This window comes from Sminthopsis crassicaudata, chromosome 3 (genome assembly GCF_048593235.1).
Source record: "Sminthopsis crassicaudata isolate SCR6 chromosome 3, ASM4859323v1, whole genome shotgun sequence".
Taxonomy (NCBI): Eukaryota; Metazoa; Chordata; class Mammalia; order Dasyuromorphia; family Dasyuridae; genus Sminthopsis; species Sminthopsis crassicaudata.
In genome coordinates this window covers 433,911,933-433,930,022 of record NC_133619.1, presented here as the reverse complement: position 1 = coordinate 433,930,022, position 18,090 = coordinate 433,911,933, and the positions used below count along the sequence as shown (strand labels likewise).

General features: G+C 34.7%; 1 protein-coding gene across 1 annotated transcript in view; it reads right to left on the bottom strand.

Moving 5' to 3' along the window:
* Positions 1-18,090, bottom strand: part of PDE11A (phosphodiesterase 11A) — a 474,543-nt gene that overhangs the window by 167,887 nt on the left and 288,566 nt on the right. Inside the window, exon 10 of the mRNA XM_074303019.1 lies at positions 11,194-11,244. Within this exon, the coding sequence (XP_074159120.1) occupies positions 11,194-11,244 (51 nt within the window). The remainder of the gene's footprint in view (positions 1-11,193; positions 11,245-18,090) is intronic.

Sequence of the window (18,090 nt, the reverse complement as noted above, 5' to 3'; positions counted from 1 at the left end):
TTGTTGAGGTGTACAGTGATCTTCTGGTTCTGCTCATTTCACTCAGCATCAGTTGATTTAAGTCTCTCCAGGCCTCTCTATATTCCTCCTGCTGGTCATTTCTTACCGAGCAATAATATTCCATAACCTTCATATACCACAATTTACCCAACCATTCTCCAACTGATGGACATCCATTCATCTTCCAGTTTCTAGCTACAACAAAAAGAGCTGCCACAAACATTTTGGCACATATATGTCTCTTTCCGCTCTTTAGTATTTCTTTGGGATATAATCCCAGTAGTAGCGCTGCTGGGTCAAAGGGTATGCACAGTTTGATAACTTTTTGGGCATAATTCCAGATTGCTCTCCAGAATGGCTGGATTCTTTCACAACTCCACCAGCAATGTATTAGTGTCCCAATTTCCCCACATCCCCTCCAACATTTGTCATTATTTGTTCCTGTCATCTTAGCCAATCTGACAGGTGTGTAGTGGTATCTCAGAGTGGTCTTAATTTGCATTTCTCTGATCAGTAGTGATTTGGAACACTCTTTCATGTGAGTGGATATAGTTTCAATTTCTTCCTCTGAGAATTGTCTGTTCATATCCTTTGACCATTTATCAATTGGAGAATGGTTCGGTTTCTTATAAATTATGGTCAGTTCTCTATATATTTTGGAAATGAGACCTTTGTCAGAACCTTTGTTTTTAAAAATATTTTCCCAATTTGTTACTTCCCTTCTAATCTTGTTTGCATTAGTATTATTTGTACAGAAACTTTTTAGTTTGATGTAATCAAAATCTTCTATTTTGTGATCAATAATGATCTCTAGTTCTCCTCTGGTCATAAATTCCTTCCTCCTCCACAAGTCTGAGAGGTAGATTATCCTCTGTTCCTCTAATCTATTTATTATCTCCCTCTTTATGCCTAAATCATGGACCCATTTTGATCTTATCTTGGTATATGGTGTTAATGTGGATCCATATCTAATTTCTGCCATACTAATTTCCAGTTTTCCCAACAGTTTTTTTCCGAATAATGAATTTTTATCCCTAATGTTGGAATCTTTGGGTTTGTCAAAGATTAGATTGCTATAGATGTACCCTTTTTTGTCCTTTGTATCTAATCTGTTCCACTGATCTACCGGTCTATTTCTTAGCCAATACCAAATGATTTTGGTGACTGCTGCTATATAATATAGCTTTAGATCAGGTACACTTAGACCACCTTCCTCTGAGTTTTTTTTTCATTAGTTCCCTTGCAATTCTTGACCTTTTATTCTTCCATATGAATTTTGTTGTTATTTTTTCTAGGTCATTAAAATAGTTTCTTGGGAGTCTGATTGGTATAGCACTAAATAAATAGATTAGTTTGGGGAGTATTGTCATCTTTATTATATTCGCTCGGCCTATCCAAGAGCACTGAATGTCTTTCCAATTATTTAAATCTGATTTTATTTTTGTGGCAAGTGTTTTGTAATTTTTCTCATATAATTCCTGACTTTTCTTTGGTAGATGGATTCCCAAATATTTTATACTCTCAACATTTGTTTGGAATGGAATTTCTCTTTGTATCTCTTGCTGTTGCATTTTGTTAGTGATATATAAAAATGCCAAGGATTTATGTGGATTTATTTTGTATCCTGCCACTTTGCTGAAATTTTGAATTATTTCTAGTAGCTTTTTAGCAGAGTCTTTGGGGTTCTCTAAGTATACCATCATTACATGATTAATTTGCTTTGTAATTTCTATCCATTGCTCTAATTCTATACTCTGGGACCAAGAAGTACAAATATAATCCTTTTTTCCAAAAGACAGCTTTTCTAGTTGAAGACAGCATCATGTCCTCCAAGTCTTCTTTTCTCCAGTTTAAAATGTCTCTAGTTCCTTCAGCAGATTCTCATAAAGCCCACCACTATTCTGGTTGTCCTCTATCTTATCAATGTCCTTCTAAAGATTTGATATCTTACAGCTAGTGGGATGTTAGTCAGTATGAATATTTACACACAAGAAATGGACAAACACTACAAATCAGTGCTTGGTTTATTGTTTTATTGTCTAGATTTAAGATAGTTATGGAGAAAATATCAACAAAAATTAAATTTCAAAGTATGTTGAATGTTCATTTTCACTCTTTGGAGAATCACTTCTTAAACTTTTACCTGAACACTCTTGATTAGAACTGTGTAGAGTACAGACTAGCTCCCTGGAGGGCCTCAAGGTCAGCCAGAGACAGGATAAATCAAAGTCCTTGGTCTTTAGGGGGAGAAGTGAAGGAGGCAGGCAAGCTGCCACGAGGCTCGCCAAAGATGTATCCTGGATTCTGGAGTCTGGAGTCTCCAGCCTCTCTCCTCCTTGTCCTGCCACCAAGTGTCTCTCACTTCTCTCCCTCTACCCTCCAATCCTTGCCTATGATTATCTTACTACTATGTTGGCATTGAGCCATTTATGACTACTCTTTGTCCAACTGCTCATCTAGGTCCAAATTCAACCAATTATACTCTTATCTAACCCGGAGATGTTAAAGACATGACTTGTGGACTATTATACTTCTGAGCATAGGCCAAAATATGATAAAGAAATATTTAACAAAATGAATGAAAATCTAATAAGACATATATTATACTAATATGTGACTTTCTAAGTCAAAATGTAAACTCTAAGGCTGTATGTTTGGTTTAGTGGCCCCTGTTTCTATTTGTGTTTAGCATAACTGATCTAATCTACTTCTCTCCATTCTTTCTATGAAAATGGGACGAGATATTAAATGCTTTGCTAAAATCTAGGTAATGGATGTTTATAGCATTTGTCTTACCTATCAGTTTAAAAGTCCTACCAAAAAAGTCTGTAATAATGTATTATAAATGAAACCATGCTATCTTTTATGATCCTCATTTCATTCCCCAGATCTCCCCATCAATCTATCAATGCAAAAGCCTTATTAAATGACTACTAAGTGCCTGGTATTGTACAAGGGCTAGAGACACAAAGATAAAACTAAAAAAGTTCAGGCCATTAAAGAGCTTATGTTCTTTACAACAAAACAACATGAATTCAGATAAGCAAATATAAAACACATGTGAGATAATTTCCGGACACTTGTAGCTTAGGAAATCTACAAAGACCTTACATTAGAAGTGGCATTTCAACTGAACTTTGAATAGAACCAAATACTCTTAAGAGCAAAAGCTGAAAAGGAGTTACATTATAGCACTGATAATAGTCAGCACAAGTGCAGATAGAGGGAGAAAAGAATGTTATGCTCAAGGGATGTTGTTTATAATAAGCAGGCATGGCTTATTGAGTGGTTGGAACATTGAGTGCATGAAGGGAAATAAATAGGCATAAAGTTTGAAAAAGTAATAGTCTAGGAAGGGCTTTAAATGGCAAAGACATGAGTTTGTATTTTATCCTAGAAGCAATAGGAAGCCACCCAACTCTTTGAACCAGGTAGTGACATAGTCAGATTTGTGCTTTGGGAACATCACTTTGGCAATTTTATGAAAGCAGGATTGGAGGCTATTACCACTTGGGAGGCTGTTACCATAGTCCAGAAGGGAGGTTCTGATGGTCTGCACTATAGCGGTAGTCTATGTAAGTGAAGATAAGGAAATAGATGTGAGGGATGTTGTGGTACCTTTACGTGATGCTTAGTGGTTTGAGTGCTGGACCTGAAGTCAAGAAAACTTACTAGCTATGTCATCCTTGGCAAGTGACTTGACCTCAGTTTGCCTGTTTCCTCATCTATAAAATGAGGATAATAATAGAACCAATTTCCCAGGGTTGTTGGGAACATCAAAAGAGATAATTGCACACTGTTTAGTATAGTGCTTGGCACATGGTAAGCTCTATATAAATGTAATTATTATTATACCATAAATACTAACTAGTTTTGTGATCTTGGGCAAATCAACTAACTTCTCTCAGCCTCATTTTCCCCAAGTATAAAAAGGATAACAGCTTATGTCTCAGAGAAATAAGGGAAAAAAATGTGATAATGTTTGCAAAGAATTCTGAGAATCCTAAATTTACATATAAATGCTAGCTATTAACAGTATCTTTATTAAAAATTGTGAAGATAGATAATGGAATCTTTTTAGGACATGTGAGTTTGGGATGCCTAGAAAATATCAAATGAGAAAAGTCGAGCAGACAGTTGATGATGGAAAATTGTTGTTCAAGAAAGACAGACAGTAGGGATCTCTATTATCTTCCTCCAAAACTCAAACTCCCTTTTAAACTTCTCTATTCCTGTAAAGTGATATCCTTCCCATTTTCTATATTTTAATACATAAGAGCTATCTTCTACTCTTCATTCTTCCCTTACTCTTCAAATCCAATCTTTTGCAAAGAATTGTTGACTCTACCTTCACAATAATTAATAACAACAATAATAATAGCTAATATATATGTATATATATATATATGTATATATATATATATATATATATATATATATATATATATATATATATAAATTTAGGATTTTCCAAACACTTTGCAAACATCACACTTTTTTTCCTGAACTGAAGTCAAGAGAAGTTAGTTGAGATCATAACTAAATGCACTGAAGCTGGGGAGATCACCAAAAGGGGAAAATAAGATGATAAAAGAAGAGGTCCCAGAATAGCTTTTGGAGCAAAAAAAAAATCCACATTTAGGGGGTGAGATGTATGATGACTGAACAAAGGAGAGAGTCAGTGAAAACTTGTGAAAATTTCTTTAATAAGATGGTCTAGAATTTTGCCAGGAATCAAAGCTAAGCTCACTGAGCTGTACTTGGCAGATTCTATTCCTATTCCTTCCTTTAAAAATGGCATAATGTTTTCCTTTCTCTATTCTTCTATGATCTTTCAGATATCACTGATGACAGTGGTTCAAAAATCCCATCTATCATTTCTTTCAGTACCTGAAAATGCAATTCGGTTGGGTCAGGCAACTTTAATTCATCAAAGGCATCAATATATTTTCTTACTATCTATTTATCTTAGGCACCAGCTCCCTTTTTGCCATTCTGTTCTGTACCTTTCAGTTCAAAGTTCATTTTCTTTGACACAGAAAATACAAGCAAAATAATAATTTGTAGAGGGCCACAGACAGTGGGGGAACTCTGAGTGAGGTATAAGGTCCTTCAGTCCAGAGGGAACTTGCTAACAATGTCTGATTTGACTCCCCATCTCCCCTAAGGGCTCTAGGATTTGTTGAGAAGTCAGGAGACTGTGATAACCTGTGTTGTAATTGAAGCAGAGTGATGCCAGGTGGCAAACTATATACAATAGCAAGTTCTTTATGTGGTCTCACGTGTGCAGTATATACTTAGCACATGCCCAGTGTTGTTTTGGTTATATAAGGGTATGAGAGTATATAAGGGAAGAGAACTTGGAATAAACTCCTTATTTCCACCATCCTCAGGAGTCCCATCTCATCACTTCTCCACTAAGATGATATATTTGGCATGGAGACTCTAAAAAGCATAGTATGTTTTGTCACCCCCAACTTGGGGGCTCTAGAAAGCAGGATATTTTAATCACCCCAGTGTGGGGGCTTTAAAAAGCACAATACATTTTGTTACCCCAACTTGGGAGCTCTAGAAAGCAAAACACAACAATAACTGTATGGCTTTGTGTTCTTCCTGTCATCATTACCTTATTTACCCCAAGCAGTGATCGCACTGTTTCTTTTTTCTCTTAATATTGTTATAGAAAATAAAGAGATAGAGATATTACTCTTTTTGTTGTCCAAACCAAAGTTTTTCATTTACACAGAATGGGTTCAAACTTGGGGCTAAGTTTCTCAAATTATTCTATTTGGGTATGCTGCTTTGGCAGTTTTTTGGAAGCAGGATGGGGAGGGGAGGTTTTAGAAAGGGAGACAAGTTAAGAAGCTATTATAATAGTCCAGGAGGTAAGTGTTAATGGTTTTTATGGTGGTCTGTGTAAGTGAAGATAGAGACACATGTGAGGAATGCTGGCCTTGGCCAGGTTTTCCCTGAGACGATGAGAAATTACCTTGTTTCTAAGTTACTATGAAAAATAAAAATAAAAAAGTGAAAAGGGCCTTTATTGCCATGCAATTCAGGCTAACCATAGAGCAAATCTAAGACAAACTTTACTTAACCAAATAAGAAATAGGGGCAGCTAGACAGTGCAGTGAATAGAGCACCAAAATAAGGAAGTCCTGAGTTCAAATCCAGTCTCAGACACTTAATACTTACTAACTGTGTGACACTGGGCAAGTCCCTTAACTCCAATTGCCTCACAAAGAAGAAAATAAAATAAAAAAAGAAATGTAAAATACAATGCATTTACATCCAAGCATATAAATTATCTAGACAAGAAGTGTCAAACATTGGTAGATGTCAATACTCCAAAATATGGAAACCAGATTAAAATGCAATTGGAAAATATCTAATAAAAATAGAATATAGAATATTAATATGTGATTTTCTAAATTAATGTGTGTCTTTCAGGTATGCTTTTGTGGCCTTCAGTTTCTATTTGAATCTGACACCTCTCCTTTCCTTTATGTTTAGCTTGTTCTATGCAAGGGAACTAATATTATAATATAGTCCTCCAGACTTATAGTCTTTTCCCAGAACTGAGCTACCCATTCTCTCTCTTCCACCAGAGGGAAAGTATCTCTCTAAATTCCACTGAAATCATGTTATCTATTAAAATCACCTCCTTAAGGGACTAATATAATCCTTGAAATTAATACTACTTATTCTGACATTGAGTAAACAGCCTTGAAGAAGGAAACACTTAAGAGTTACTCACTACTAGGGGTTCTCAAACTGTGGGCCAGATGCGGCCCACTGAGGACGTTTATGCAGCCCGCCAGGCTATGGCAAATGGGCTGAGGGATGGAGACAGAGTGTGAGGTTTTGCTTTTACTATAGTCCGGCCCTCCAGAAGTCTGAGAGATAGTGAACTGGCCCCTTATTTAAAAAGTTTGAGGACCACTGCACTAGAGTCAAGCCTTTTTCCTGGACCTTCAAACTTTAAACATAACAGCAAAATCCAGGTTTGCTCTGTTACATCATGGTTCTGTCCCAAGTCATTTTTTAGCTTTAGCTTTTACTTGGTCTAGATATTTTTTTCATTGGGATTTCCTATCTGAGGCAGGATTTGAACTAAAGCTCTCTTGAGTCCAAGGCTCTATCCACTGTATTACCTAGCTGCCCCCCTTGCCTATCATTTCTAGAACTGTTGGGTTCCATACTTTTTTCTGGGACCACACATTATTTCTCTGGAGGGGCCACAAAATTGCCAGTACTTCCATCCAGAGAATCAGAACCTGTTGGTGTCAGACCACCTTCTCTCTGGCTATCTTAGTTTTAGTTCTTCCTCCTTCCTTCAATGTAAATCCAATTAGCTCTCCACTTTTAAATTTCAAGTCCAAAGGATGATCTGAAACTACCTAGCCTGTTCATGGCACGGAAAATTTATATGGTATCAATATGACATCATAAATTCCAGAAAAAGATGCCTCCTGTGTTTTAACCTTTTTAATGAGGAGTAAACCTTACCAATGGAATTCTACTTTATTAAAGAAAGATTCAGGAAAGTGTTAAAATATTTCTCTTTATCATACTTATGCAAATAATTATTATTTCTATTTTAAGAATGAAGAAACTGAGGCTGCAAGAAGGTGACTAACTTATTTAAGATCTCAAAGCTATTAAGTATTTGAGCTGACATTATGACCCAGGTCTCCAGACACTAATTCTAATACTCCATCTACTTTACTACACTGACTCATTACCATAAAACATTCTGCATATACTCTAGTTGGCAAAGAAACTGAGATACATTAGTGTAAGCATAAATCTTTTACATATAATTGGTCAAATCAAAGCATTTATTTACCATAATTCATTAACAATATTCTGGAACTACTTGTATAAATGCTCAGGCAGAGAATGATGCTTTTGATTTTCCTTGATCAATATTATTTTAAGGCCATATTGTATTTTGGTCTTATTGTTATAATTATAATAGGTATCAACTATCAATTACCAGAATATTTTATTTATTTTTCACATCAAGAAAAAAAGTTGTAAGATTATAATTATTCAATATATCTCAATTGCATTATTATGAGATAGCAGTTCTCTTCTTTCAGAATAAAATAGTATATATGTATAAATTAAATGGATCTTAATAATATTTTAAAAAATAACCTATTGCTCTAAAATTTAAATACCTCACATTTTGGAAGATAAAAATCTAATAGTAGAAAAACCCTGGCAAATCCAACAATTAAGGTATGTAAACCAAGGCATAAGAGACAATATTTTGCTATAAAACAGATAGCTGTGGACTATTTCCTCACATTCCACAAAATGTCCCTCATTAGGCTTTCTTCAGCCTTGCTATCTGTTTTCATTTTCTTTATGTTGTATTTATCATTAATAAAATCATAATACCTCATTTTTTTGGTGTCATGGGGGAGTGAAGGAATCCATAGAAGTGGATTTCCCAAGTAAATTAATTCATTTTTTGCTTTGCAAAATGCCAGTTTTCTTTTTACATTAACTGTCTTACACACAAAATTTTTTTTAAAATATAGTATATTCATTCCAAAAGAGCATATCAAACACAATTGATAATTTCTTAATTAGTTGATTAGTTCTAGAAACATTTAAGCACTTATATTTCAGGAATTATGTAAGACAAACAAAAATTAAACAGTCCTGTTTACATTCTATTGTGGGATTATAAAATGTATACACAAAAGTAAATACAAAATGCATACAGAATAAACACATAGTTATTCAGGGAACCTTAGCAACTGGGTTGTGGGATTGAGAAACATTTGAAGGAAAGTAGTGATTCTAAGGCAGGATCATTATTGTGAAAACATTTCTACTAGGCTATGTGGTGCCCTTTGAAGACATTTCCTAAGGCAGGTGGTGCAGTGGATAGAGAGTTGGGCTTAGAGTCAGGAAGATCTTATTTCAACTTCAGACACTTAATATTTGTATCACTCTGGATAAGTCATTTAGTTTCATTTGCCTCAGTTTCCTCATCTGTAGAATAAGCTAGAGAAATAAATGTCACAGTATTTTTGTCAAGAAAATCCTAGAGGAGGTCAGGAAGAACAGTGGCTACACAACAAACTAAGGTAGTTGGGGATGTTTATATCTAACTCTTAAAATCTCAAATCTTCTGTACTTCTACAGGTTTTGTCTCTTCTCTGCCACTGTCACATTTTTGGTTGTTGCTCTTCTTCTTATTTTAAGTAGTTGCTTGGGTAAGGATGGGAAAGTGATTCTACCTTTATTCAAGTCTGAAGGTAAGTGCCTTACAGATTGTTATTTGCAATTCGGAATTCTTTTTCTTCTTACTTTTAGGACTTCAGACATTTTTCAAATGGTTATGTTATTGTAAGTGTGACTATTTCACTCCACTAATTCTCACCTTTTTTTTCTCTTCCTGATAATTAAAAGATCATATTTACTGCTCTACCTGCATATTGATCTTTCTAAAGCCTGGTGTTCTCTGTCAATAAATTGGTTGTGATTAAGATAAACATATTAAGCCCCAAATATGACACTTTTTGTAGAGTAGAATTAGATACATGATATCTTGGATCCATCTGAAGTGGCCTTAGTTCCGTTTTGTAAAAAGCTGAGGTTTCTATCTTCTTACAGAATGATTACAAAGTTACCACAAAGGTCTATTGCAACAACATAAGCTATCTGGTGTAATAAAAGTAGCAAGTTAATGTTAAAAATCCCAAAGTAACAATGTCATAACCGGAGTCTTCATTTTTACAAACTTGAGCCATATTTACAGAATATTTTATTGTTATTTTCATATTGTAAAAAAAAGAACTTAGGGGAAGGTATATTCTTTCTTTTCATTTTTCACTAGTGTGAAAACATATCTTATGATTTCTCTCAACTAATTTTGTTTTTTGCTGTTTTTATGGTTTCCCACTCATGTTTGCTTCTACTTAAGAAACAACTGACATTTACCTAGAAGTTCCCAATACTTCTATAGGTACTTAGAAATAGAGTCACAAAAATCCTTTAGTCATTAGCTTCGCCCACACTTCCAAGAACTTCAACCATTGGGGAAACTCACTTTTGAGGAACAGAAAGGAAAGGAGCAATAAATGTAAGTCACTTTGATACCACTGCCTGTTTGAGAATAGTGTGAATAGTGAAGGTATCACAAGAAAAATTAAATTTTGTCCCTCCCAAGAGCTCAATGCCACCTTCCAAAAAGGTGTCTTCTGATTCTTACTCAAGTACTAAAATCCACCTCCTAAACATCCTTCTTTGTTGTTCAGCTGTGTTCTACTCTTTGTGATCCTGGGGATCATTCTGATGAAGTTTTTTTGGTAAAGATACTGAAGTGATTTGTCATATCCTTCTCCAGTAGATTAAGGCAAACAGGGTTAGGTGACTTGACCAGGGTCACACAGCTAGTAATTGTCTGAGCTTGGATCTGAATTCAGGTTTCCTTGGCTTCCAGCCTAGCATTCTCTCCACTGTGCCAAGTGGATAGCTGCCTCCTAAATTTTCTTCAAGTTACTTTCTATATACTTTGTTTCTGCTTGTATATATGTATGTATAAATATTTGTAAATAAATATGTGTATAAACATATTTGTAAATTTACAAATTGTATATTTACAAATATATACCCCATATATTTGTATGTAAATATGTATTTATGCAAGCACATGTATATATAATATATGTATATATGCATATGCATAGGTGTAAATAAAACTACAGGTATATTTATAAATATTTGTACATATATACATACACACACATATATGTGTGTATATATATATATATATATATATATATATATATATATATATATATATATATGTTTTTATCAATTGTTTCTGCCAGTCTCTAGATCAGAGACTGTCTAACTTTTATTGTTGTCTTCCCAGAACTTATCACAATTTCTGACATTTCAAAACGCTTGTTAACTGGTAAGTAGTTGATTGAATAACCACCTCCCCTTGTCAAGGGAAGCAGAATAGAATTGAATCACATAAAATGTCTGTTTTATAAATACATTTCTTCCAATTACAGGCTTGTCCTTCTCTTCAACACTGAATATCTAAGATTAATATCAGAGAGATGTCTTATCACAAAGAAAGGGGTAAATATGGGAGCAAATGGGGAAGGGAGCATGGATTAGGTATATGTCAATTTGGGATTTTAACCTTAAATTCCTTACCTTAAATTTGTCCACTTCGGCTTTTGAACATGTTGCATGATAAGACAGCACCTGAATGAGAAAAAAAAAGACTCAGTTATTAGAAATGGTGACATTTTATTAAATTCACTGGCTTCAAAAATGACTTGATTCATATTTATCACCCCAATATGACAGTGAATCATAATAAAAAAATTTCTGGTTGCAATTGTGCAAAAGACTACCATCTATATAATTACAATGGGACTCATTTATAACACTGGACACTTAAAAGTTAAATGTGCTATATCAAATTTTTCTTCCATGCATTTCAACTTTATTTGAGGCAGAGGGAGACAGAAAGAAGACATGGCTTACATATGGCAAATGTAAATCAATTGACAGATTACTGTGTTCTTCCATATTAAGATTTGATACAGTATCATATTAGGGAGCCAAGTTATACATGGCCTTAAACATCATTTTTATGAAGAGTTTTTACTTTATTCTAGAGACAATAGGGAGCCACTGCAATTTATTGAATAGAGTATAACAAAATCTGACCTATGCTTTAAGAAAACTGTTTTAAAAGCTCATGGTAATTGAATTGGAATGGGAAGAAAGGAGGTAGGGGAACCAATTAGTAGGCAACTGTGAGTAGTCTAGTGAGAAATCTAGGTGAGAGGTGATGAATAGAACATAGGGATGGTTGTTAATAGATAAAAGAGGATTATGGGACAGGAGTTATGGAAATAAAAACAGCAAGATTTGGCAATTAGTTGGACCTTATGGGGTGAGAGCAATGAGGAATATCTCTTGATGAAAGGTTGCTAGGTTCCAGGCATCTTTGTAGAGTGTATCATTTTATGCTGCTCCCTCACAGCCAGACTTCTGGTGTGATAGAACCTTGTGCCTTCTGACTCTTGCAGGTGTACCAATACCCCTGAAGGAAAGACTGCTTGGGCTAGACCAGGAGCCTTCTACTTGCCTCAGGGTAACCAACTTTATCTGTCCTGACAAATTTCTTCTCTTGCTACAAATCTTTCAACTTAAATGTGGAAAAACTCAGTCACAAAGAAGACCAACTCTCCTTTTGACTTCAACCCTCCTAGATCATGATTCATCTATGCTTTGAGGTTAAAGGCATGATGTACTGCACTCAGTGAATATTCTTATACCTTCTCATTAACTTCACATCCCAGAAAGTGAACTTTTTGTAGATTAACTCTTAAACCCCTTACTACTCAATTTCTCATTTCTATCCTCTATCGACCTTCCTACCCCAAAGTTTCAATTTAGCTGCATCCTTCTCTTCACTATTCCTTCTGGGATATTTTTTCACAGGCAACAGACTTCCTCTCATTTTAAATCTTTTCTTCTCCCACTCTTTTCATTTACTACCTCTTGCTGAAATCTGGCTTCCCCGTGATGACACAACTTTCCTAGCTACCCTGGTAAGTATTGGTTGTACATTTACTCATTCTTCTTGCCCCTTGCCCCTCACTGTCACTTCCATTTTCTCCCCCTTCTTTAATCCCTCAATATAATACCTCTTCTTCTGAGGATCATGATCTACCACCTCACACTTGCCTCATGCTTGTCAGAAAGAACTAAGGCCATTTACTGTGAACTCACTCTACTCTCTTCTTCCTCATCTCCTTAGATGCCTTTTGCCACTTTTTTTTTTTCTTTTTCAGTCCTATTTCACATGATGAAGTGGCTTTCCTCCTTATCCAGGACAACCATTCTACTTCTTCAAGTGATCCCATACTATCCAATATCCAACAAATTACCCTCTCTTTATTTACTTTCAATTCCCTTCTCCTGGTTTATTTTCAACTCCTCACAAACATAACCATTTCTATGCCAACCTGTAAAAATCTTCACTTTTCTCTTCCATCTCCTATTGTCTTTTATCTCTTCTGCCTTTTGTAACTAAACTTCTCTAAAAGTTCACTTATTATGGGGACTTCTACTTTCTCTCCTCTGACTTTCTTGTTAATCCCTTATAATTTAGCTTCCAATCTTACTCTACCAAAATTGTCTTCTCCAAAGTTACTAATAATCTCTTAGCTGTCAACTCCAGTAGTCTCTTCTTAATCCTCATTTTTCCTAGATTTCTCTGTAGCCATTTACATTATTGATCATTCTCTCCTCTTTGATCCTCTGTTCTCTAGGTTTGAGGGACACTACTCTCTCATGGTTCTTCTACCTATATAGCCACTTTTCTTTCTCTTTTGTTTGGACTATCTTGCAGACTATGACATTTAACCATAAGTGTTTCTCAATGTTCTGTCCTTGCCCTCTTGTCAATTCCCTTTATGCCAGTTCACTTAGTGCTCACTAGTTCCCAAGGATTTAATTATAATCATCTGAGAATGATGATTCTCAAATACACCTATCTGAATCCAAACTCTCTGGTGACTACCAATCTTATTTCTCCAACTGCCTTCTATGTATCTTAAATTGGCTTTCTAGGAAACATTTTTAACTCCATATGTCCAAAATGGAACTCATTATCTATTCTACAAAACCCTTCTCTCTCTTCATTTTCCCTTTATTGGAGAAGGCAACAACATTCTCCTATTTCTTAGTCTCATAATCTAGGAGTCATCATGGTTTCCTCACTGTCTCTCATCCCCCACAGCCAAACTGTTGCAGAGCTTTGTTGATTTAATCTTTGCATCATCTTTCTTATATGTCATTTTTTAATCTTCTGACACTGACACAACTCTAATTTGGGTCTCTTTCACCTCATGTTTTGATTATTCTTTTTTTTTGCCATTTTTAAAAAGTGATTTTTATTGATATATTTTGTTTTATATCACCCAAATTGTCCCCTTTATCCCTCATTGTCTCTCACTCTGCTAAACAATCATTCTTCATATTTTTATTTTTATTGATTTTTTTAATATCTTATTTTCCTTAATTATTTGTAAAAACAATTTTGGTATTCATTTTTTAAAAATTCGAGTTCCAAATTTTATCCTGTCTTCCTCCCTGAGATGGAAAGCAAGTTAATACATTTTACATATGCAATCATGTGAAGCATATCTCCATATTAATCGTGTTGTGGAAGAAAGAATAGATCAATAAAACACCCACAAAAAATAGTATGCCTTGTTCTATATTTAGACTCTACCAATTCTTTCTGTGGAGGTGAATAGCATTTTTCTTCATGAGTCCTTTGGATTTGTCTTAGATCATTGCATTGCTGAGAATATCTAAGTTATTCACAGATGTTTGTCATATGATATTGTTATTGTGTATAATGTTCTTTGGGTTCCGTTCACTTTACTTTCCATCAATGCATGTAAGTCTTTCCAGTTTTTCAGAAATTATTCTCCTCATCACTTCTTAGAGCACAATTCTATTCTACTACAATCATATATCATAAATTGTTCAGCCATTCACCATTTGATGGACAATCCCTCAATTTCTAATTCTTTTCCACTACAAAAAGAGTTTCTATAAATAACATGCTTTGATTGTTGCAATAGGCTGAGAGTGGATCTGCCTCTTTAAGTCTTTCTCTACTCCAATCCATCCTTCATTCAGTGGTTCCAAAGTGATTTTCTCAAAGTACAGCTCTGAACCTATCACTTTCCTACTCAAATAAATGCCTTCTTATTATGTCTTTGATCAAATTCAAAAAGCCCTGTTTGGCATTAAAAGCCCTTCATAACCTGTCCCCTTCTACTTTCCAATCTTCTTAACATTTTCTCCCATTTTCAGTCTAATGATACTGACTATTCATCAAAAAAGATAACTTCTTGGTTCTGTGCATTTTCTCTGGCTGTCCCCTATTCCTAGAAAGAGCTTTCTTTCATCTCTGTTCTGATTACTGACCTCTCCAGCTTCCTTTAGGTACATCTCATCTTCTTTCTCAACCTCTCTTAATTTAGTTCCTTACTTCTGTTAATTATCTATTTGTCTTTCATATAGTTTGCTTTGCATATATTTGTTTGCATATTGTTTCATTAGATTATAAGCTGTTTGTGAGCAGGGCTTGTCTTTTGCCTCTTTTTGTATTCCCAATGGTTTGCACGGTACCTTAGCATTGATGAATGCTGATTGATTGATAATGTTGAAGTTATAAAGCTAGAATACTAAAAGAATGTTCTCAAAAGAAATAGAAAATTTTGGTAAGTAGACTGGTTTAAGTACGAAATATGAGTTTTTTGGGGAAATTTTGAGTTTGAGATGCCATAGGAACAGGCTAGTTTGAAATATCCATTAGAATGTTGTTGCCATAAGACTTGGAGTTCAGTATAGAGACTCAGTCTGAGTATCAAAATCTAGAAGTAGTCAGCATAGAGGTTTGATTAAACCTAACAGAACTGATGAGTTTACCAAGAGCAAGAAGGTAAAGAAAGAAGAGAAAAGGGTTAGAACAGAGCCTTAGGGATATACCAGCAGTTAAAGGGGAATGATACAGACAATAATACAGTAAAGGATCTTAGAAAATATCAGAAGTAAGATAGGTAGGAGTAGAAACAGAAAGTATCCAGGAGAAGAAGGGATTAACTACATCAAATATAGCAGGTAATTTATTTATTTATTTATTTTGGGGTTTACACAGAATACATTCTTTTTTTTTTTTCATTCTTTTAATCTCTACCTTTTTCTTTATTAATTTTTATAATTATAACATTTTTGACAGTACATATACGTAGGTAATTTTTTTTTTACAAAAATTATCCCTTGTACTCCCTTCTGTTCCAAATTTTTCCCCTCCTTCCCTCCACTCCCTCCCCTAGATGGCAGGCATTCCCATACATAGTAAATATCTTACAGTATATCCTAGGTATAATATATATGTGCAGAACCGAATTTTGTTGTTGTTATTGTTGCAAAGGAAGGATTGTATTCGGAATAGCAAGTAATTTAGAAGAATGAGGGCTTAAGGGAAAAAATATAAAAAATGATGATTAAGCTATCACTGACAACTTTGAAGAAGATAGTTTTGGCTGGATGATGAGGTCAAAAGCCAGCCTGCAAAGTGTTGTTTAATAAATAAAGGAAGTGGATAAATGTTTAGACAACATTTCCCCAAGAGTTTAATAAAGAAAGGCAAGAGATAAGATAATGGTAAGGTCAAGCTAGTGAAGGATTTTTAAGGATGGTTGAAAGTTGGATATAATTGAAGACAACAAGGATGGAATCAGTAAATAGGAAGAGGCTGCTGATTAGTAGGGGTGGGAAAGATGATTGAGGAGGCAATCTACTGGAAAAAATAGGAAGGAATGGGTTTGAAAGCACATATTAAGAGGCTGCTTTGCAAAAAGAGAGGTTATCTTATTGTATAAAACAGTGAAAAAGAGAATGGGTGTCAATGGATTTTGAGATGAAGTAAAGGAGATGCTTCCTTCCTCCCCCTTCCTTCATTTTCCTCCCTTCCTCCCTTCTACTTCTTTCCTTCCTTCATCTCAAAATCCATTAACTTTTCTACTGGGAAGGGATTTTATCAATAAGAGAATTCAATTCTTCCACCTTATAAATGAAGAAACTGGAATTATTATTCTTTATTAAAGTCAAGTTAAAAAGTTAAGTCAAAGAGCTAAAAGTTCTGTATTTAATTTCATATTGTGAATCTGGGCTTATTAAATAATTTCATTTGATAAAATAGCTGAGCAATGCAAAAACCATTAAAATAAACTAAAGATTTTGAGAACAGGAACATTTCCAAAAGAATAGTTAATATGCTGTTTTTCTCACTTATGAATATTGTTAGGTTAGTGAAATTTAGCCATATCATATATATAAGACAAGCAACAATATTGGCCCTAAATTCAGAAAGAAAAACTGGAATCATAGAAGCCTTGACAAGCATGAAATTATTAAAAGCTTTTTTTGGGGGGGTTCCTCAAGGTCCTCCAAAAATCCAAGTGGTTTTATGCATTTTCTCTGGACTTGAATTCTTTTCAGATTTTAAAACTAAATCATGATTTGAAAAATGTACCACTTTCTATGGGCAACTAATAGAGTGATATATCTGGAGTCAGGAAGACCTGAATTCAAATATGACCTTGGATATTTACTACCAGTGTGATCCTGGAGAAATCAGTTTCCTTATCTATAAAATGGGCTGGAGAAGGAAATGGCATCTTTGTGAAGAAAATCCTAAAAAGTGGTTACAAAGCACTGAATATGATTGAAAAATGACCAGATATTGATTTCAGTTAAATTTGGTTTTAAATTGTCTCCTAGGAAAATAATGTGGATTTAGAGTTATAGGATTGGGGTTCAAATCTCAGTTTTGGACTTACTATTTATTTCTCACTGGATAATTCAATTAACTTTCCTAGGCCTTAGTTTCCTCATTTGTAAAATGATGAGTTTAGACTCCATGATCTTTAGGATCTCTTCCAGTCTTAAATCGAGGATTCCATAATTCCATAATATAAATATCAAACCTATGGGATCACAAAGAAATGTGTGTGCATGTGTATGCGTGGCAGGGATGATGTTGGGGTAGGAAGAGAATGGGCTGGAAAGCAGAATAGAGTAATCTAATTATATCTCAGAGGAAGCTGACCAGGCCTAGGAAAAACAATCAACAGAATAAAGTTCCTTTTTTTATATGGAGCTCAGCAGTAGGGCCACATTTTCCCCTTGCCTGTCTATGTACAGCTCTTCCCTAAAATCAATAGCAATTACATCTGGGTAGTTTTGAATGTTGATTCATTATGGGTGGAAATGGCCACTCATTTCTGAAATGAGAAATGGACTATTACAGTAACTGAGTGAGAAGAGCATGATCCAAAGTAATACTCAGTGGAAAGAAGAAACCCAGATTTGCTGAGAGTCCCAGACTGGCTGTCTCAATGGTGAAAGGGCAAATAAATAGTTATTGATATATTTACTACTCTGGTTGCCAGGCCAAGTGTTGAGAACTAAATTGATAACAGATTTAAGTTAAACTGATATGAAAGAAAA